At 35.0% G+C, this 24,174-nt stretch overlaps 1 protein-coding gene across 2 annotated transcripts; it reads right to left on the reverse strand.

The window, feature by feature from the left end:
• Positions 1-4,968: 4,968 nt before the first annotated feature.
• LOC144963716 (uncharacterized) lies at positions 4,969-23,913 on the reverse strand. 2 transcript variants are annotated; one of them, XM_078897669.1, is made up of 9 exons: positions 23,825-23,913; positions 21,989-22,116; positions 21,353-21,555; positions 19,053-19,143; positions 11,371-11,498; positions 10,812-10,893; positions 9,668-9,771; positions 7,872-7,998; positions 4,969-6,159 (listed from the first exon to the last, which is right to left on the reverse strand). In XM_078897669.1, the coding sequence occupies exons 3-9, from the start codon at positions 21,508-21,510 to the stop codon at positions 6,106-6,108; spliced, it is 744 nt and encodes a 247-aa protein (XP_078753795.1). In that variant the 5' UTR covers positions 21,511-21,555; positions 21,989-22,116; positions 23,825-23,913; the 3' UTR covers positions 4,969-6,105. The 2 variants fall into 2 exon arrangements, with proteins under 2 accessions (XP_078753795.1, XP_078753796.1); XM_078897670.1 differs by lacking the exon at positions 21,989-22,116 and having other exon boundaries at positions 23,825-23,903.
• Between the last annotated feature and the right edge of the window lie 261 nt (positions 23,914-24,174).

Raw genomic sequence — 24,174 nt, forward strand, 5'->3', positions numbered from 1 at the left:
TTTGGTACGTCTGTATAGAACACCGTTTCGCAGAGCAATCGGGAGTTCAAATCATTGTGTTCAAGAAATCCTTTAAAACCATTTTTATAATTACCATTTCATTTCTTGAACAGTATTTTGTGTTGATGACAACAATATCTGTATTATCATATTACTATATATCATATCATAATAAGTAAGATAAGATATACTTTATTGATTCTTGTAAGGAAATTATAATTTGGTATCACAACACAATTCGGTAATATATAAAAGAAATATCATTTGTTAATAAATTAAATAAAAACAATCTTTTCCAAGGAACCGCTTTACTAAATTCAAGGTAAATGGCACCGATATCATATTTTTCATCAATCAACTTAGTAAACTCTTTCATTGCTGTGATTATTGGGTAGTAAAAGATCTTTTCAATCTATAACAATCGTTTAGTAAATTATTATCTTCAAGATAGTGCATAACTAAAAATGTCATTTTGGATTCAAAAACTTCGCATATTATACATGTTCGGTAATTAGCCACGTCTATTTTATTGCCCTTTTTTATGAATTGGTGTAATGTTAGCCAATTGCAATCATGAGGACGACATGATGCAGCTAAGGTTTTTTAAGGTTTTTTTTTTGAGTAAGATTGTCAAAGGCTAAGATATTTTATTAAATAGTGCCTTCAAAAAGTGTGGATGAGGACCATCTGATCCCATGCAATGTCATTATTTCTTTTAAAACTATATATATATATATATATATATATATATATATATATATATATATACATATATACCATTCTAATATCTACCACAATGTTTGAGACAGTCTACATTAATGTTTCAGGCCTAATTAGCCATCGTCAGGACTGAGTTGGTTTGTTGACTGTTGTTGTTTGTTGGAGTGGTTCCGTTTTGTAGTTGATTAACAAGAACTTCCGGCGATGTGGACACGTAGCGTACATCTCATTTTTCGTGTTGAGTGTGGCTTCATGACGGTGCTTGATTATAGTATATTTCTCTTCCAGGCATAAGCTGCATTGTTTTGATGTTGGTGTGTATCCTGTTGCTTCAGATAAAATTTTCCATGAAATGTTGTGGGCTAGTTTGTTGTCTTTTAATTTCCAAATATGTTCGCTGAGTTTTCTGGATGTTTTTTTTTTGTTAGTGTTACTAAATGTTGAGGTGTGGAGGTTGTATCTTGTTTTGAAAATATTTTCCGTTAGTCCTACATATTTTTCTTGCTTGTTTGTTTTAGTTTCGGTGACTGTGGCTTGGTAAATTAAACTTGATTCTAAACATTGTTTGTTTAGCGGTCAATGTTCCTTATTTCTGCAGCTGCATTTTTTGGTGGGTGGGTTTTGCTCTTGTCGGTGGTTTATTAATATTTTTTTGTTGTGGCTTGAAATTATTTGTTTTATGTTGCGCATACACGAGTAGCTTATTTTTATGGTATTCCTGTTGATAATTTTATGTAGCTTGTGGTTTTTTGGAAAGTGTGTATCAATTAACTTCAGGAACTGCTGTCCAATGAGGGTGAGCAAACTTTCGGAAAACAGAGAGATATTCAACGTCGCAGCCACCCCCTACAAGGAAGCACTCACAAAAAGCGGATACAACACACCATTTGAATGCACAGACGCCCCCCTCTCATGTAAACCCCAACACACAAGTGAAGAACGCAAAACAAGAAAACGACATATTACTTGGTTCAACCCACCTTTCGACAAAAACGTCAGCACAAACATCGGACAGCAGTTGGATCCATCTTCATCAATAAGCACGTCTCATAAGTAATTATTCAAAACCTAAGTACTTTCGAAACAATTCCCTGTGATTGTACCATTTGCTTTTCTTAGACCATTGATACCAGCTTTTCTATTCAATTTGGAATTTAAATATTTTCCCCCCAAAAAAGTTAACTATTTATCTTTTTCTACTCTCATTGATATTCTCTCTTTCAAAAGAAATTATAGCGTTCTTTATATATAATATTTTGAAGTACTTCTAGATAAGATATGCAGTATTTTCATAAAGACTTTCCATGTTGAAACATATCTTAAACATAGAAACGTTGCAGCCAATAAACTTCAAACGTGTACTCATGAATACAAAAATGCTTTAAATTTTGTATGCGTCGTAATATGGTTGCCATGGCTACCTACAATCAAATTCAACCCATTTTTAGTTCTTTCCGTGTGTTTTGTAGCTCTTGTGGTGTGATGAATTCAATAACAGCTCTTGTTTCAAGGTAATCGTTCTAACATTTTTCATGGGAGCTGAATAAACAATATTTTTGATGTTGCCCCATAGGAAAAAGCCATACGGATAAATGTCCATCCAGTGATCCAGGCAACCGAGTCCATCTCTACTAATCCATATGTCTGAAAACGTGTAATTTAGAACGACCTGAATGAAGATGGAATGCATCATAATATTTCAGTACGTCTAACCAGACATTTACAGTAATCGCTTTTACGGTAATGTATTCCTCTACGTATATTATGCAGAGATCTGCCAGGACGAAACAATAACTTTTGGTCTCATCTAATTTAGAATCCCAGTTCCATCTTTGTTCTTTTTTTTTAAAGATCGTTTTCATGTCCTGTAATGGTCTGCCAAACTGTGATATGAGACATTATTGAGTTACTTTTGTGGATTTCGTTTCATGCAATCACATTACACAATGAGATTTTTGACGCACTGAAGAGAGGACAGTTCATGTTTATTTATATCTTTTTTTACCCTGTATTATTTCAATCATAAATGAATCTCTGTCTGCTGGAATTGCACAACATTCTTTTAATCATGCTACTGTGACCACTCTGCAAAAAGCATGTTGGTATATCCCCTGAAGTGCTGAACAATTTTGCCCAGTTTTTACTTTAAGCTTTCATCAAAAATCGTCTAAATAGTTGTTGCCAGACAACTTAAAACTCTTTTACTTCAATATAATCTTTACGAACCCTACTAATCTGTGGTTAGGGAGCACGACAATACCGAATCTGCTCTCGTTAATATAAATATGTCCTTTTTACTGTATATATGCAGAGCCTTTCTAGTGTGAAATCCAGATTCAATCTGAGTTATCATTTTTATGCAGATGATACGCAGATATATGATTCAGCACCTCTTAGTAATTTACAGTTCTTAATACAACGAATTACGAGCTGTTTTAATGAGATTAAATCTTGGATGTACCACAATAAGTTAAAATTAAATGATAGTAAAACTGAGATTTTAATGTGTGGAAGGCCGAGTATCCTTAAACAGGCAAATAAATCGCCTATTACTCTCGGAAATAGCACAATAGAATTTTCAAATAAAGCAAAAAACCTTGGCGTCATCATTGATAAAGATCTTTCCATGACAAGCCATGTGAATAACACCATACAATCTATGTACATAGAAATGAAAAAAATAAGCAAAATTCGTAATTTAATACCGAAGCATATAACGGAACTTTAATTAATTCCCTGGTTTTATCTAAATTGGACTATTGTAACTCCCTTTGGGCGAATTTAGCTAAAGACAAAATTAGCAAACTTCAGGTTGCTCAAAATAACGCAGCCAGGTTCATTGTACGCAATAACAAAAAATACCCGTCAGCAACTCTTCTTCTCCGTGAGTTACATTGGCTTCCTGTGGAAAAAAGAGTTGCCTATAAGATTTGTACTGTTGTCTACAAATCCCTGAGCACGAACAGTCCCTCCTATATTAAATACCTTCTAAATATATATGTCCCCAATAGAAACTTGAGGTCAAGCAATGACCGATCAATCCTTGTCAAACCTAAGCCATTGCGTAAAATAGGTGAACAGTCTTTTCAATTTTCGGCCCCCCATTTTTGGAACGCTCTCCCATCACATGTGAGATGCTCGGATTCGTTGACAACGTTCAAATCTCGCCTAAAGTTTTATCTTTTTACGTCATAATGTTGCAATATTATTTTCATATTTTGTTGTTGTTAAATTGAATTCGTATCACGTTTCCTTCACACTTGTCTCACTGTGATATGTTTTGTTTTATATCACTGTAAAGCGCTTAGAACCTGTGACAACGGGGTAAAGCGCTATATAAATGCCATTTATTATTATTATTATTATTATTATTATTATTATTATTATTATTATTATTATTATTATTATTATTATTATTATTATTATTATTATTATATGGGTCAAGAATGCATGTCTCTGGAGGTTTAAGATTTGATAATCTCTTTGAATTCTTCCTCTATAACAGGAGGGAGGGAAGAAAACAGTACATCGCCTTACAGAGTCCCAAAGTCTTAAAATATAAAAGAGGCTTTCTCGTCTTGAACTGTAATGCAGTAATCTCATCATATTTTTTTCCATTCAGAACAATTTTATACTATCGAAACTTGATGAATTATGACACAGAGAGGAAAGTTCATATCATTTTTAAATTTTATTATTAGAAGCAGTGAGTGCTCACTAGAGCTGGCAGGGTTCGATTTATATCCAATTTCAATATTCAATCCTTTTTTCTGGCGCTAATTTATACAGGTTACAATTCAAGTTTGATTCATGCCTGATATCAGAACCTGCACCACCGACAAACTTGCATTTTAATTATTTTTATTAAATCGCGTTGCATTTGACATTGTTGATCATTGGAGAAAGTATTTTATGACTTAAATGTTTTCATTTTCTTGTTATTTATCACAATAAACAATATAAAAACATTCGATGAGAATACCTTGCTTTCTAACTCTCTTTCTCTCTCTCTCTCTCTCTCTCTCTCTCTCTCTCTCTCTCTCTCTCTCTCTCTCTCTCTTATATATATATATATATATATATATATATATATATATATATATTGTACACGACCGCCAAGAAAAATAACAATGACGTTTATTTATACACTTTATTTTTATTGGCTGTAACTAATTCAGCTATCAAACACAAGAACAAATGCATTGCACCTATTATGATATAATAGACTGCCTCTCTCTCTCTCTCTCTCTCTCTCTCTCTCTCTCTCTCTGCCTCTCTCTCACACACACGCACACACATACACACACATCCACACACACACACACACACAAAAACTCTCTCTCTCTATCTTTATTTCTCTCTCTCGTCTCTCTCTCTCTCTCTCTCTCTCTCTCTCTCTCTGTTTGTGTGTGGGTGTGTGTGTATGTGTGTGTGTGTGTGTGTATTTTCATGATTACATACTTTCGCTAAATTCATCTCATCGACGGAACTGAATCTGAATATACAATGATATACATAAAGCTCTCACTAATAAAACACCGATTAATTGTTGGTTTCATTAGAAAATCCGGAATACTTTTAACAATGATTTTTTATTATTATTATTATTTTTGCTGCTAGAAACTACGATATATGGCATTACAATCACAGACGTTAAGATCAACGCACAAATCAAGGACTGCAAATGATTAGGTCCTAAGTCACATCCTGATGAGTTAAAAATCACAATCTATATATTTTGGAGTCCATCGAGTCACCAGATAAAATTTGGAGTTTCAAAACACTTATGGTATTGCTCTATGAGGGAAACAAAACAAGTATTTTCATCTTTGTCAATAAATAAATGACAATAATTAGTTTTGTTTGAATTATCAACATGAGACTTAGAACGTTTTGAGAATCATCTACTCTATACGAAATTAAAATGGAATGGTAGTTTTGCTTTATCGTGTGGACTGACATTATCCAAAGCTTTGTCCATATAATAGATACGTAAATGAACCTACGCGCACTTTTGAAAACAGTGTTAGTATTAGGAAACTATTGATTATTTTTACGTCATTTTTACGTACTAGATAAGTTCATGAAGATTGGCTACTATGTGTTTTGTCCATTAAAAGAAAATTGTTGATATAGATAAAACTGTGATACTTTTACAAAGAGTGAGTGTGTGTGTGTGTGTGTTTGTGTGTGTGTGTGAGAGAGAGAGAGAGAAAGAGAGAGAGATAGATAGATAGCTAGATAGATAGAGAAAGAGAGAGAGAGAGAGAGAGAGAGAGAGAGAGAGAGAGAGAGAGAGAGAGAGAGAGAGAGAGAGAGAGAGAGAGATGTTATGCGTATTTAAAAACGTTTCCTCTTTAATAATTCCTGACACTTGTCTCCGACTCAAACTTGGTCGTAGCCTCCTTTTCCTCTACGAACCACAAACAACGCTCCATCCTGAGAAGAATAAAAAAATATTGTGATGATTTCAATGGGGGCAGAAAATTTGTGACGTAACAACTTCTAATTTTCCGATTCCAAAATCTTTGGAGGTGCGTATGTAACCAGCCCTTCGGAGGACTATTGATGGCATCACTAATTTAGTAGAATTTAGAATGACTGGAGGGAAAAGCGCGAGGTAGGATGATCTTTCTAGACGACTAGAATATGTTTAGACAAAAAAACTACACTGAAACCAGAAGATCAATTACAAAAGGTATGTATCAAGTCTTCAGGAAGAGTGGCTTTACACTTCCATTGATATGTGAAACGGCCTAATAGCATCTTTAAATCATATTATGATTTAAATAAGCTAGTATGAGTAAAGAACATTACGCAAGGACACAAAACCGGGTCAGCGATTGCTATCTTTAACGCCTTTCCTTTAATAATAATTGTTATGAAATGAGAAATGGTTCAATTATTCTTATTCTGAAACTTGACACCGTATTGACTAGCCCAATCTGTCAGCGAAATAGATAATTGTATGTTTGCATTGAGTTTATTGTATTCCTTGTTATTCCTTATTTGAAATCCAATAATGACATTAATGACATATGAACTGATTATAATATAGCGTCATTTATATATAGATATATCAATTAATAATATTTGATCCACGTGCATTTTGTCAAGTTGAACATGAAATATGAACAAACTTTACATTAGAATTTCTTTTAAGAACTAAGAAACACTTTGCTAAAGGTGGTAAATAAAGATTAAAAGATATATTAAAGACTTGCAAATTTCATGTTCTTGTAATACATTATATAAATATAATGATAATATATATATGTATATATATATATATATATATATATATATATATATATATATGTGTGTGTGTGTGTGTATATAACGCATTAAATTTACTATTTGGTTTCTGGTTTATTTTTTTAAAAATTAACATAATGCAAATTAAAAAAAAAACAAACAAACAGATTGTACAGGTAACTCAATCTCAAAATAAAACGTATATCCTTATCGAGTCGATTGATTTAGTGCCTGACTTTTAATCAGACGAACTAACCAAAACCACAACTTGTAATTTTATCTGACCATAACCCCTTCCTTGCCAAGCAACTAGTTTGAATTCAGGGAAAGAATTAGGAGAGCAACAATTTACTTTTTTCAGAGATCTGTTTTTGAAAAGAACACTCTCTTACATGATATGCTTCACTCACCAATGGAACTAATAGTTAAAGCATTTGTGTGAGTTAGATTATTTATATTAAAATATTTTTAAAGAAGAAGGTTTTCTTTTTCTAATTCCTACAAAATTGAAAAAAAACCTTATGATTATTATTGGGATCCTAATAGCTCAGTTGGTAGAGCACTCGCTTTACACACAAAGGGATCGAGATCGATCCCGGGTGAAGTCTAGATTTTTTCTGACTCACCCCCCCCCTCCCCCGTGCTGTCCACCCAGAAGTGACTGGGTCTATTCGATCCGGCGGAAGGTACTTTACGATAGACTTACCAAAGGGTAGCAAGTAATTACTGTCATGCTGTCCGCTTCACGCTATAGAAACCGGAATAATCCGCGGCTCCAGGACAATGGCTTCGAAGGATTACTTTAAAAAATGATTTTTCTAAATAACGAGATGACCAAATTGTCTTCATGTCTAAAAGGTATCGGTATAATACTTTCTCTTTGACACTTTACTCACCTTAATCAATCCTGGTAGAGCTCCCCAGAAAGAACGATTTGGTACTGCATCAGCTCCTTGAGCCTGGCGTCCAAACTTGAGGAATAATGTACCCCCTACAAAATACACAACAACGAGGGCAAAGAACCTGTGGAATTGAAATGAAGCTTGACGTTTTTATTTTTTAAACCTTTCTATTAATGAGTCTTTATGAAACGACGGATGAAGAAATTGTGTAGATGGGCATCCAAATTATCATTATGATCGTCGTCACCATCATCATCGTCGTCGTCGTGATCATCATCATCATCATCATCATCATCATCATCATCATCATCATCATCATCATCATCATTATCATCATCTCGTCGTCGTCGTCGTGATCATCATCATCACCATCATCACCATCATCATCACCACCATCATCATCATCATCATCACCATCATCATCATCACCATCATCATCATCATCATCATCATCATCATCATCATTACTAATGTTATTATTATCATCATTATTGCCATCACCATTATCAACACCATGTCATCATGATCATTATCAAATACAGCAACAGCAGCAATAAATCATCATCATCATCATCATCATCATCATCATCATCATCATCATCATCGTCATCATCATTTCAATTGCCACTCTGACAGCAACATATGACATTTAACCTATTACGTATCCCTAGCGACAAAATGATGGGACAGCATGGCTCAGCAGTATGGTCTTTGCTTCGTACCCGAAAGATACCGAGTTCGACTACCTGTCGCTCAATGTGGCCTTGAGCAAGTCACATAGCCTTAGCCCACCTTGCGGCGCTGCACTGCGGCTGACGCCTGTGTTATTCCAGTCTTCCCTTGGAATAGATCCAAAATAAAAATTTCCCCTTAGGGATGAATGAAGGGATCTTTTTGGTATTATTATAATTTTTTGTAGGATAGAATAAATCTGAAAAGGAGTGTATGATACAGTGCCGGAAAAAGGAGTATAAAAAATCAATGAAAACGATTTCAAAACATCAGCCTTTGATTAAAATTCACATAATCAGTTAGAAGCACTTGATTTAACAAACAAAATGTATTAGTTACCGATATCCATCATTAAACATAGGGTATGCTGTCCTAAGACCCGGACTTAGCTAACTTCCACGGACAATGCAATTTTCGTTCTATTGTTAATTTCAAAAACCAAGACCATAGTGGAAGATAACATACCATATCAGTTTGATCGTTTGTTTGTTTCAGGTAATTTCAGCACCAACGAGGTTATTTGTGGGCTATGGAATATTTGTATTGGCCGGCCTTTCTGATTATTTGTAAATCTTATCTTTGAAGACACGTGAGCTTGTCATGACCCCCCCCCCCCCCCCCCCCCCCCCCCAAAGACCATACCACTGAATCACGCTGCCCCTTTTCTCTATATTGTTTTCCTCCTTAACCCTCCCTTTACCAACTATAGGAAAATCGTCACATTCGTTACGATACATCCAACGTTTTTCTTATTCAGATTTGTTTTGTACATCATAAAATTTAAAGAAAATGAACAATCTGTTATTGTAGAGCTTGTTTTACTCAAAATATTATTTATCGCAGGAAGTAACTGCTATTGTGTCTGACTGATAAAAAATCTATTTTTGTGTTAGTTGGGTATGAAGTTTTGGGGAAAATCCTGAAAATGGCTGGTAAGAAGAGAGATAAAACACACATTTAACACAAATCAGATGCTTCTGGTGCTAAATTTGATCTTACAGCACCCGACGTAATACCGTTCTGGTTCTGAGAAAGCGGATTATTTCTGTATAACTTACACAATAACCATAATAGATCCAGCTGAGATGCCGCCGCCTGATGAGCCTCCTCCTCCAGATGGACCAGCTTTCGGACAACAGTGACTACTTTTTAACTCAAATAACTGAAACAAATTTATGAGATATTCATTTGAAATAAGCTTTGTTATAATTGAGTATAGATTAACAGCTCCAGAAAGAGCACTGCCCTCCGCCGATTGTCTGCCGTTTTAAAATCATCATCATTATCGACTATTTGTCATCATCATTATCATCATCATCATCATCATCATCACATAATCATCATCTACGTGCAGCTATATGGTCTTGACACTTTCCTTCGTATTTATATTTGTGGGTTGTGGGTTTATAGTCTCGCTCTGAGTGGCGCATAATTGAGTCCTTGGTAACGGCTCTTTACTCACCTTCTCTCATCAAACTCAGGCGTAAAATGAATTTCTGACCGTTAACAGCGTTGTCTCTGTCGGAAAAAAAACAGGCGTCATGTCTCGTCCAACATGTTCATTTATTCATCTTCATTATGTAGTAGTGGCTTTTTCTGGAGGATCAATCTAATATTGACATCCATGTGAAGCAGGAAGAAAATTAAATAGCACTTTCAATTTCATTGAGGTTGCTTATCTGCCACAGATAGAAAACAGTTTTCTCAAACATCCTGATTCTCATTCGTTGGTAGGCTCCAGAGTATACTAGCAGAGGAAAAGAAATACTGTTTTTGTGGGGTTTTTTTTTCTTACGAGTGAGATGGATCATAATTTATTCAATTCCAATAGAATGACACGCTAAAATGAGGAGCTGTCTGGAGAATTAATCAAAAAGTGCGGGAAAGGAAGTGGTACCTAATTTCTTGAGTTCACTTTCAATCAGACACAGCCAGAATCTTCTAATACCCACTAAATTATTCACGTTCACAACAATACACTGCTGTTGAATATAGTGAAATCTACTTTCCCTCTTAAAATCACCATTTAATTGACCTATCTGTTATGAGGCAATAAATAAAATAATTAGTATTAGACCCACCAAGATAGAATTTCAAAACACCCTGTTATTACGTTTAGTAATGAATATATATATAATATATATATATATATATATATATATATATATATATATATATATATGTATATAATAGTGTACTTACATAAAGAGCTGTGGTTGATTCGCCTAGGACTGAAAAAGTATCTGTCCCACTCTGGTCACACGTCAAGGTAACAGCACTTGTCCTGGAGCAAATTGAAGAAAAATAATAGTATGGTCAATAATTATTTATTTTATAACTGCCATACCCGGGAAAAAGCTCATACAAAAAAAATTGGCCAGAAAAAGTCGTCCTTCATATATTGATCGATTTAAACGACCCTCACGTTGACAAAAAATCTCAAACTTGGGACTTCGCAGAGTACTGCAGTGTTAACTGGTTAATGTCAGTCAACGACGTGGTGAAAACAGGGATATGGAAGTTAAATAATGACACTCTGTTCTTTGCTATTGTTCTTTTTTTTTTTTTTTTGAGACAGTTATTTTAATAATTATTTCTTACAAAATTATATCAATCAGACTAACAAATATTCAAGGTTTCAAATAGTTTTGTGTTTTTGTACGTTATATCCGGCTGGCGGATGTTGTGGGTATTTTACCCAACGCAAATTATCATATCTTTTACAAAGCATGCCCAGTATGAGGCCTTTTCGTTTATTTACCTTGTGGTTCCGAAGCCATCTGTGCTTGAGTATGTCACAATTAATGCACCAGAGGTTGGGTCATTTGAAAACACGGCTGAATCTTGAGTTCCACATTCATAATAATCGGCTCCATTGTATTGACAAACCTGAGATCGAATTTCATTTCGTTATTTTGTCTTTTGGGCACGTTTTAAACAATTGGAGAAAACCCATTACTTCTTTTTCCATAGCAACGACGATGATGATAATGAAGATGATGATGATGATGATGATGATGATGATGATAATGATGATGATGATGATAGTGATGTTGATGCTGATGCTGATGATGATGGTAATGATGATGATGATGATGATGATGATGATGATGATGATGATGATGATGATGATGATGATGATGATGATAATGATGATGATAATGATGATGATGATAATAATAATAATGTTGCTAAAAATTTAGATGACATCGATGGTGATGACAAAAAGTGATTGATAATGATTTGGTAATGATGATTACGATTTTCGATCGATATATAGAAGATAAATTCTCATTGTGTTTATTTCTTTAGACTTGATCTCATTTTATGGATTAAATTTAATAAAATCGAGGAAGGGTGTAGGAGAACATAAAATGGAGGAATACAAGATCACATGATAAACATTAACTAAACAGTTTTATATTAAGGATCATGTTGACAAAATCAGAGGCAGATAACAAGCTACCTTTTCTGATCATGGTCAATTTTAAGTTCAAAGGGAAATTAAGATTTTAAAAAAAATATACACAAGCAACTAAAAGTCGTGAAAAAAATTGTAGCTGATAATGCAGTACTTAAATACCTTGGAAAATATAATACTGCAGGTAAGCCATGGATTAGGAGTTAGATATCTAAATCTAATTTTAAGCCCAAGACATCTTTCACTAAATTACAATCACTTTTTTTTCGTCAACATTACCGCACTGTTTGCGCTAACAGGTAGGCAACTCAGATACTTGGATCATTGAGTTTTAGCTTACATCCAAAATATTATGGTAGTATAATAATGTTTTACTGTTTTGTGTTTAAACTATACATTTTCATTTCCTTTAATCAGATTTTATCATCGAACAAATGCAAAATTGATGGTTTATAGAAATGAGAATGGTTTATGTTTTCTGGCCAATTATAGTTTGTATCATGATGATAGTGCCATATCTATTCAATGTAAAAATAACGGCTATGGTTGCTGTGTTTACTGTAGTAGCATTAAGTTGTTCACATTGTTTTTGGATAATTTTTTGGCCTTTATTTTACATGGCTGCCATTTTTGTTTGATACGCTACTGGGTAATATTATCTCATTCATCTGTGGTGTTTCATTCATCCTGTTTGTTGATAAAGGGAAACCCCTGAAACGTCAATTTTATCTGCTTTCGTCATTAAATTGAAGCTTACATTCAATTTCATATTGTTATTTATTCCTGGGTTATAATTTATGATGATGAAGTTACGAATACAAAGATATTCTTCAAAATCAATTCTTAAAAAGTCACGCAATTTTAAGTCATTTAGCAAACCAGCCATGGGCACCTTCCCATTCTGGTATTAAATCTGCTGTTTCCTTCGGGTTACTTTGAATATACAAGTCAGTGATGAAACATTGAATCATTCCAATATCACAAGTAAAAGTCATACTTGTGTCCTATAGGAAAGCCTTCATTTCTCTAAAACGTTGTGACCTGTTAATAAATTGAAAACTATCGCCTCAAAGCAGTCTCATGTTGGGATGAACCCGGCGTGCGCCTATTTGCAGGTCTGATATCCCATATTATTATGTAATGGAAGTCTCAAAAAGATGACCCAAAATATCGACCATTACAACAATGTTAAACTAGGATCATACTTGCGGTCGGATGTCAGACATATGTACACGTAGGGTAAAGCTAATGCTAAAATGGAACTTTAAGAAATAATTTTGCCATTTTAAATAGATTGAATGCATTCATTAAGGACAATACGTTTTGTTTCTTAACATATAAATGCTAATGCCTAAGATGGAAGATTTCTACTTTAAATTTTCTTTATCTGGTTCAAAACGACATAATACCTGTTTGACACTTTGTGTTACAATCAGGAACTGCATTTATCAGAAAGTGATTAATATATGAATTGACACCTCCATTTGTTTAGCCCTATTCCGAGCGGCATATTTCCGGGTGCATTGCATCCGGTAACAATTAAATAAGAAAAAAAAACGGCTGGGTGCATTGCACCCGGTGATTCAATGACAAGATTTAGGCACTGACAACTATGGGAAAGTGTTTCTTATTGATTGGCAGATATCTAAAACATTCAAAAGTGGTCCCCTTTATGATAAGAGTTATGTCCCCTCAGTTACCATCCACTTTCACGTTCATTCTTCTATTTTCAAACATGTGCTCTCTGTTTTTGACCATTAATTCAATTATTAGCATGAAAATGCGGCTCTGAGGTCTTGTTGGTATTTTTCTCATCAGATTGGAAGGTCCTGGGTTTGAGCCTCTCTCTGCGCATACTTGAATCCTTGGAAAAGGCTCTTTACTCACTTTATCTCACCGTACTCAGGTGTAAAATGAGTACCTGGCCGTTAACAGCATTGTCCCTGTCGGATAAATTTGTAATATCGATGAACAGGCGTTATGTCTCGTTCTACATGTTACATGCTGCTATTGGTCAGAGATCCTTCGTAAAGTACTTTCAGCATGTTTAGTGGATATTGCGCTAAAAATAGATTGTTAATAAGATATTTGTTACAAGTAGCTAGACCCGTTCCGTGGACGCTGTACATTTATTCAGTACATGTCATCAAAGCCTGACTAACAAGGATGAAATATTATTCTGGGTTTGTGAGACTCGACATGTTATCACCTGAGGGATTTCCTTAATGGATGAAAGGAACCACATTCACAAGGGTGGCTACAAATGATTCTGTGGCTGCGACATTGTCAAGAACTTGACAATTTTCTTGACACTGGGCGGAATTTATCATGCGACAAATTGTTCACCAAATAAAAATAGCGACAGATCTTCTGAAGAGAAAATTGTCAATTGTTGGCACAGTTCGATGTAACAAGTGCTTGCTCCCTCCCACCTTCCAAAGTAAGAAGGAACTGGGACTTTTAGAATCTAAGTTTCTTTTCCGCAGAGGAATCACACTGGTTTCTTTCTAGGGTAAACGCTATGAGAACACAGTGCTGCTGAGTTCAATGCACAATGACTGCATGAGATGGTCGCAAACCAGAGATTGTGCACACTTAAAATCAAACAAAAGATGGGGGTGGCCACAATGGACCAGAAGGCACATTTCACATTCCCTCTACTATTTTCAAGCATGTGCTTTGTTGTTCTCTATTTCTGACCATTAATTTAAGTCAGCATGAAAATGCAGCTCTGAGGCACATTCCTTCTAAACCAAACAGAAAACAAACAAAAACCAAATAATTAACCATTGGTGATGTTGCCAGAATTACTTGCAGGGTGATTTGGAGGTATTTTATCCAAGGATCGATATAGCAATGTCAAAAATCGTCAAGAGTTCCTGATCCAAACAACCAAAGAACTTGCCTTTGAGCAAGTCAAACGAAAGGCAGCAAACAGGGCACTAAACCTGACATATAGACAGAACATAGACAATGCTGTTGAAACTTTGAAGAAGGTGTGCTGTCAACCAGAAAAGAAAACCACGACCGCACCATCAAAGAACAAAAGAGGGAACACTCGCCACTCTAAAACATATAAAACAGAAAAAAGATATAGTATCTGACCATCATACAAAGGCAGGAAGATCGGAACACAATGTTCAAAGTGTTATAAACATGTCTGCAAAGAATATTTGACTATTTTGTGTGAGAAATGCCTTCAAGAGTGATAGTGAAAGTTATTTCCTTAACGCAGGTTAATGTCAAAGTTGTATTTTTACTCAAAATCTTTTGAAACTGATGTATTTTCCATTTGGAATAATATATTTTTCACTTTAAATATAATGCATTTTCATAACTAAATGTATTTTAAGTATATCTCATCAATCTGTTTGTACAGCTGTTATGCATCCCTCTTTTTTTTCTATGTTAAAGTATATGGGTGCATTGCACCCAGCAAGTTTTCTTCCTCTTATTTTGTTACCGGGTGCATTGCACCCAGCCGGGGTTGACCATGGTCAAAATTTTGTCCTTGAATAAAATTTTAAGTTCTTTGAAAATAATTCTTATAATTTGCATATGTATTTATAACCACTATGGAAACGCTCATTCTGAATTTTAAGGAAAAAATTGATTCTGGGCTAAAATATCTACAGTTGTTTGGTCGCTCCGGGTGCATTGCACTCAGCCGTTCGGAATAGGGTTAGTTAAGATGATGAGATTAACGTCTCTAGCACTAGTTTGTCTCTGTGTAAATAAATTCTCATAAAGTATGCTTCAGTAATAGGGTTCAAAGGTCGTGACATCACTTCCGTCATAGTAACGCATTATAACTGGTTCTAAACTACGGGAACAATGGCGGACGCCATTATCTCCATCACCGCCATTATGACATACATCTCCGACGAGCATAAAAGTGTATCTAGAAGAGAAAAATATTTTAAATCTGATCATGTTTTGACTTTTATACATTCTGATTACATGGAATGTGAAAAAGTTCTAGCCAGCATGAAGAGTAAAAAGGACCGATTTCCTTGTTTAGAACCAACCTGCTGGTTCTAGGCGGACGTGACATCAGACTATTGAATCCTATTATTATGCCGAAAGCTTAACATAGGACGCCGCGCAATAATAAGTATCTAGGATAGAATATAGTAGGGGGAATTAGGCTAAAACCGTGCAAATTCGGGTTGAAAGCATGAAAATTTGCGTACAGGTTGCTAAGACCCATAGAAAAAACATCTGATATAGAACCACTCTGGCAATCAATCATGACGTATCGGTTTAAGGCCTTAGATTTTACCTATTACAGCTATATTAAACAAGGGAAATAACTGCGTAAAAATATAGATTTTCTTCATATTCATTGTATTAGGGAAAATTAGGCTAAAACCGTGCACATTGGGGTTGAAATCCTGAAAATTGGCATATAGGTAGCTATGACCCGTATAAATAACACCTGATATAGAACCACTCTGGCAATTTCTCAGAACAGTGCGTTTTTAGCACTTTTATTTTTTCCTATATAGCATTACTTATCCGAGGAAATAACCACGACAATACAATGTGCGTTCTAAAACTTTAAATACACCGGTAACCATTTACGGTAGCTAACTGATGATTATTTCGTGTTGTAACTAGTAGACAAAAGCGGGAGAGGGGGGAGAGGGAGTGAGCGGGAGAGAGAGAGAGAGAGAGAGAGAGAGAGAGAGAGAGAGAGAGAGAGAGAGAATTTCACTCATTACTGTACTAACCTAGTAGATAAAATAGGGAGAGGAGGGAGAGGGGGGAGAGGGAGTGAGCGGGAGAGACGGAGAGAGAGAGAGAGGAAGAGAGAGAGAGAGAGAGAGAGAGAGAGAGAGAGAGAGAGAGAGAGAATTTTACTCAATAATGTACTGACCTAACACCCCCACTCCCACCCACCCCCACCCCATACACACACACCCTTCATCTACACAAGTCCGTGCAAGACAAACCGGACCTTTAACACTTGCATCGGGTGCCGATACATTCTCTATTACATGAACATTTGATGAGTTTTTGGGACACTTTTGACAATTCTGGAAATAAGCTCAACAGTGGTTCATGTCGATCGTCACATTTGTTGAGGGTTCTCTTCTATAAAAGATATAATGTTAGCAAAAGCTCGACTTCTTTCAAGAACTGTGACATCATGATTATCATCAGCAGTGACATCTTTTAAAGCTTGTTTTTTTTTTAAGTATCGTGCATGACAAATTTTATGATATAGGGCGGTAGTGTGCCTCCTGAGCGACTAAATCTCCTCCGGCAATAAATGACAACATATCAGAATCTTTTATAGATAACGCTATTTCACGAATATTTTCTTCTATCTGTTGTCATTACAGAATGGAGTACTCCCGATGCCTGTTTTTACAAAAAAGTACGTTTGTTTATTATAGCCAATCTCTAATTTTGAATGTTGTCTCATTATTCTCGTGTTGCGAAATATATTCATTCGGTGACTCCTCCAAGTCAAATGACGAAGTTTGGAATTCTTGTAGGGCAATTCCTTTAGATTTCTTTAATTCTAATCGCCTAATTTTGTTGGAATTAAATTTTACACGACAATACTTATGCCACTTAGCATCATTTTGTTTTAAGCTTTCAATAATCACATTTCTGTCTGATGAATTAAAAGAATAGATACATCCAACTTGTTTTCATCACAAACCAAAGAATTGAATTGTTTTAAATCTTCAAAAAGAGTTTCATAGCCTTGCCCTTTGTCATACCTCCTCGACTTAAAGGGACATTATAAACGGTCTGTGTTATCTTGTTGGCATATAAAACACTTGTCCCAGTCTCTGGGAGCAGTTCTTTTTGCTATTGTATGTGTAAATCATGCAAACGCATTCCTTTATTAGGCATATTCAATATTCTTTCATAACTCTCTCTCTCTCTCTCTCTCTCTCTCTCTCTCTCTCTCTCTCTCTCTCTCTCTCTCTTTCTTTCGTTCTTTCTGTTAAAGACCCACCATCAGCAGGCAAAATGCGTGCAGTGCCTTACATAAGGACACATCAGTACAAATAGAACATTCTCCCATTGTCCCTTTGAGGTAAATAACGTAAAGTAAATAACTTGCCACAATACAGCATCATAGTGGTTGATGATGATGATAATGATGATAATTATAGCAATGTAAATGGTATGCTGACTCTTTACTGTCATCAAGTTTGACTGAAATAGGTTTTAACTCACGTAAAATGAGTATAGCAGTATATTTGGAAAGAAAAGAAAACAGGAGGGTGGAGAAGGAGCACTGTCCTTTGTCAACACCGGTTATCGACATTTATTGAGCTGTGTTCTGCTAGTCTGCTTTGTCTACCCCTCTGCTCATCTTCCCGTCTGCCCGTCCGTTTTAGAGCAATTGATTATACTCATTAAATCAGATGCAGAAGAATCTCATATTATAGAATATTGCTCGCTAGACGTCCTTTAAAACAAGTGAAATTGAATAATATTTACGATTAAAACTTTGTATGGTTCGTGAATCGAAAGTAAAGGGAAAGGTAAACATCCGCTTCGACGCTAAAAATAGTCACCAATGGGAATCCAAAGGATGACGTAAAACAACCTTTGGTCGGCTTGCCTCGAATGTTAACACAATAAAAATGAAAGAAATTATTGACGTCCATTTCAAAATTTTCTAATCTTAAAAACCTTGTATCTCAACTAATTCTGATCCCTCAGAGTGGTTCTATATCATAAATTATAGGGTTTTTCATATTCTACAACATATGTAATTTTCATGCTTTCAACCCTGTTTGCACAATTCAAGGTTTTTTTGGACCTAATTCCCCCTACTAATATTGAGATTATTAACCTAAAATATTCTTTCTATTGACAAATTAGAATAATTAAAATAGGTTTAGACAGCACTTTTGGAATTGAAGGACCACACTATACCTCGATTGTCGCTCTTATTTTATCCGTTTGGTAAATAGCTGGAACTTCCTTTTCAATAAAGAAATACGAACCTTTCGAAAGCCGTGTAGGAATAAAAATAATAACATGCTTACTGCTACATTGCTACAGGTTCCCTCGCTAAAAGCCTTGCAAGGGTTGTACGAGTACATGGATAAGTATTGGGGGTCGTACTGATCTGACCATCTGTAAAACAAGATTGTTTAGATCACACAATTTTAATTAACTTTTGATAACAAAGAGATTTGATAAAATCGCAGAACTCCATTTTTCATACAAAAAGTGATTGTTTAAAATCTCAGAAAGTTGATAAAATTCGTATATTTAAGAGATTGTTTGATATCACAGAATTTGATTAACTTTTGATACCAAGTACGAGATCTATACAATGACGATATGTATTGGTGTAGGCCCCGGATTTGAGTCCCGCTGGGGGCCTTGCAAAGTTGAGTCCTTGGAAAAGGCCCTTTTCATCAAATTCACCATAGTGCTTAGAAGTAAAACCTGTTCGTGGACGGTAACAGCTCTGTCTCTGTGGGGAAATGTAGTGGTCACGTCCGTCATGTTAGGCATTGCTTGGCACTCCTTGTCAAGCGCTTTATGACATTACGTGGACATTGCTCAGTATAAGATTTGTCACAAAAACAAATGTCTATCTTTGGTAGTTTTAGATACGAAGACTAGATTTGATTCACTTGCATGCTTACAGCAACTCTCCTATCGACTATCTCGAAAATTTGCTTAGATATTGTTAATGTGATATCAAATTAGGATCGCAATGAATGTGAAGGAATAGTACAGTCAGTGTTTACTGATAATGTCATAGATGATAGGAAGGCGATACAGATATATGTGACCAAACGTTTTAAACGGTATTATGTAAGAGTAAACCCGATGCTCAACACTACATTTTAAATCTAACTCCTAAAAATTTGAGTTGAAACAAATGCTTTTATTGAGGAGAGTGTGTTTTGGGATTTTTGTATTAAAAAATCAACAAGCTTTTAATTCCTATTTCTTATCATTCTTACTATCAAATCAATCATAGTTGCCTTGTTCTTTCCGGCATATATCACCAGATTGACGTGGTGGGACACATATCCTCCGATAGATTGACCATATTTGTTTGATAAAGGGCTATTAACGTGTACGACAAGTTAACTGATCGCCATAGTTGTTACACTAATAACCGTTTGGTATTCCCATAAACTCCATGGATATTTTTAGAATTTGTTGACAACGATGACGACATATTTATTCATTTTCTATCATTAGAGTTTCGAGTTTGACACCTCTCGAAATAATGAATATAATAATATAACGAATACACACAACGCGTGCAATGGGAAAGGTCCTTCAGAACCATGAATACGTAGTCTAAGGAAAACAACATTATATTTCTACTCGCTGCTTTTCAAGCACAAGCATTGTCTGAAAATAACCTGATAATCTGATAGCTTGCTTCAAACAGCCCATTTCTCCTGTCACTTGATTTTGAACATTGGGCATAGCTGGCGATGTAATGTTCACGTTATTTCTGTTGCATGTGACTTTTAAGTGAAATACGATTGTATTTGTAGAGAAGGGAGCATGCTGAGACTGATTAGCATCAAAGTAATTTTTACAATAAGTAGTAGATTTGAATACCTTCTTTCACCTAATCCTCGACGTGCTGAGATCAATGTAACCCTCCAACCCCCCCCCCCCCACACACACACAAAAACAACAAAAAATAAATAAATAAAAAAAAAGAATATAATGATTAAAAAGAATAACTAAAAGTTAAAACAAGAAAACTTATGGCAGTGCACATCGCAAAAATAACAAAAATAACCGAACGGGGGTTTTATGTATTTTAAGAAAAAAGAAAATGGATGAATTTGATGGACTTCTATTTACATTTGCTTCAACTCAGATTAGATAAAAATGAATGTAAAAGATCAAAATATATGATTTTGAATTATTTTCATTTGTATATTTAAACTTATATTGTGTCTACTGATGTTTCCGTGGGCGTGGCATACATTTTGAGGGTATGGTTGTGTATTTTCATTCAATGTGTCTTCTTGATTTATCGACTTACTAGCCATAATATCATTGTCACGCATTGACAAATCAAAAAGCATTATGTGAGTATTGCATAGATTAGGCAAAACAATATTAATGTAGAATTGGTCAGTCATGAAGAAAATGAGTGTTGGTAACCTCTATTAAAACGTTATTCGTCAATAGAAAGCAAAAAAACAAACAAACAAACAAAAAAACAAAAAACAAAAACAAAAGAAGAGAAAGAAAAAGCAAACAAAAATCAGACAAAAACCAACATGTGTGTTTCGTGATTTTTTTTTTTGTATTGGTTGAAGATCTAAACAAAGATTATTAAACAATGGCTTACTTTGGGTTTCCTTCTAGTGGAGACAAATCAACCACTTGATTGTCGCCGTAGGTACACGAGCACGAGTTAATTTTAGTACAAGTTTGAGAATCAACTACAATAAGAATGGCAGATGCTATGACAGTAAACACGATGTTCCAGGATGAATGCAATTCCATTGTCTGACTTGGTTGTAATTGTCTATGAAGGTGATTTTAATGGTACTGAAATAAGAAATGTGAATGTTGATGTTTGAAGCTCGAAGAAAATAAACAATAACATTCAAATTGAATGGAAGCTTCAATTTAATTAACGAATACAGAGAATGTGAACGTTTCGGATTTTCCCTTTGTCAACAAAATGAGATGAACGAAACACCATCTCTATTTGTATTTAGTATTCCATTCATAAAGGGCAAAACCCGAAACGTCCGCAGTATCTGTCGTTGTTTGTTGAATTGAAGCTTCCATTTTTAAAATGTTGTTATGAAATAAGGAATGGACATCAATGTTAGCTATACTTAAATGTTTCAATACAACTATAATACAGATACAAAAATTTCCGATCTAAATCTGAAAAGTTTGTAGGAAACAGTGCTAGATCATAGATAAAGCAGAAAGAAAAATATAAGAAACAAAATCATCCCAAACAACTCACTGCCTCGACTGATAGCGAACTCCAGACTTTCTGATTAACGGTAATCAGGACGTATGCCGTTAAATCCCCCGCCAAAACGGACTGGCTTTTTGGGATGATGTTTTCCTTTATTTTTCTTCCTGCTTGATCTGGAACAGTTCAATAACACATTTTCAGATTTTTATCTTACAATAGTGACACCTCCATGATATGCAACCTCCATCTAAATACTTGGTTAATGATTTTTCAAAAATGTTCTAATATTTATCTAGCATATTAACTGCACATTTTAATCCCACTTCATGCGAAAATATCAGCCAAAATGCCAGTTTCTTAGTGTAACTTTGTGGTCTTATGGTATGACACTATTTTATGATTTGTACGTCATAGTTTTGAGTCCAGCTACGAGCTGTGAAAGGTATCTTTAATAACATTCTCAACGCATAGGCAGGTGCAAATAAATTATCTGGTTGGTAATAGACTATGCCGTGTCTGTCGAAAAAAATGAAAGACAGCTTTATAGGCTTCATGTCTCTTAAAACATGTTACGTGGTGCTTTTGGCTTGGAACCCGTTGTAAAACACTTTGAGCACAATATTGAGTCCATATAAAAACTCATAATTCAAGCATTTTTGTAAATTTTTCAAATTATTTATGATGACCTAGAGAAAGCAATGGCAGGATTAGATAATGTACTCATATTACCTTTTCAAAGCACACAAGTCATAGCCTATAAAAATAGGAAATGAGCGTTATATCATACTATATCATCTCAATGTATCTCGTCTATACGAAAGCAAAACAAAGTCATTTTATCTTAATTCTACAGTCTGCTTTATAGGCAGAAAGATGTAGTGAGAATGAAAAATCAAAAATCACGAAGAGAAAAAAAATACAAGAATATATATTCAATTTGAGTTACACACTAGATAGAACATTTCTTCAATTGTTAACTAAAAATATCGTTCAAAATATCACAATGACAAAAACACAAAACTAACATGAGCTGACACAATGGTTAGTCCGATGTTAAACAAAAGGAATCGTATGAAGGAAAAAAAAAACTCGGAGTAACATAAGTTGTAGAAAAGTGAGTAGAGCAGGCACTTATGTTGATAATAACAAGAAATGAAGTGTGTAGGAAAGTGCCAGAGGGCAATAGAGAATAAAAATTTCACGGCGGCGTTGGGGGCTCGAACTCGCGACCTTATTTGTGTGACAGGTCCGCCTGGCCGGGGAGAGCGTGACTCTACCGTATGAGTGGTGGATAGGTCATTCATACCGTAGAGTCACGCTCTCCCCGGCCAGGCGGAGTTGTACCAGTCAGGTCGCGGGTTTGAGCCCCAACGCCGTCGCGAAATTTTTATTCTCTATTGTCTTCTGGCACTTTCTTACTCACTACAGTTCTTGTTATAAGTTATAGAAAAATTCAGAAAATAATGTTTAAATGTGGATTCCTCCGAAATTGCTTTTTATAGTAGATGGAAATGGAACATGAAGGTACTTACATATTCTGGAAACGTTACATTTGCTTATTTTGCAACAAAAAAGGAATCGTAATTTCAATCCCGCTAAGTGACATCCACACTCTACCTAACGCCTAAGAATCATTTAGGGTTAAATGAACCTAGGAAATACTTAAGTTATTGTTTAACAAGGCAAATATGACAATATTTTTGTATAGAATTCACAAAAACAACAAATTTTTTTTTGAATTATGAAAATGAAATGAGACCAGAGTGGTGTGAAAGCTATCTGTTTAGATAATTATCACACCAGCAATCATAAGCTTAAAAGATGCTTTTAAAAAAACATAATATTATGGTAATCGAATTCTATTACTGAGAACTAACTCACCGAATGACTATGTCATGCAAGTGGTGGTCAAGAGACAAGACACGAAGCAAAAATCCGAAGCTTGCATTTATTATTAGAGGACCAGTACATGATTACAAAGCCACTGAGGTGCAATTCATAGTTACTGATTATAGTGATATCTTACTGATGATAAGATTTTGAAATGTCATTATGTCACCTACTACACAGTGGCTATTAGCTGGTCAGTAGCATCGGACAAACTGATTGATATTGATGACTGTATGTATCTGAATTGTACTGAACTATAAGGATTAAATATAAAAATAAACGATGTTAATTTCATACGTTCATGAGGTTAAGAAAGAAACGAGTTAGATTATTATAAGCAT

The sequence above is a fragment of the Berghia stephanieae genome, chromosome 2, assembly GCF_034508935.2.
Source record: "Berghia stephanieae isolate SIO BIC M18660-M18661 chromosome 2, UCSD_Bste_1.3, whole genome shotgun sequence".
In the NCBI taxonomy this organism is placed as follows: domain Eukaryota; kingdom Metazoa; phylum Mollusca; class Gastropoda; order Nudibranchia; family Aeolidiidae; genus Berghia; species Berghia stephanieae.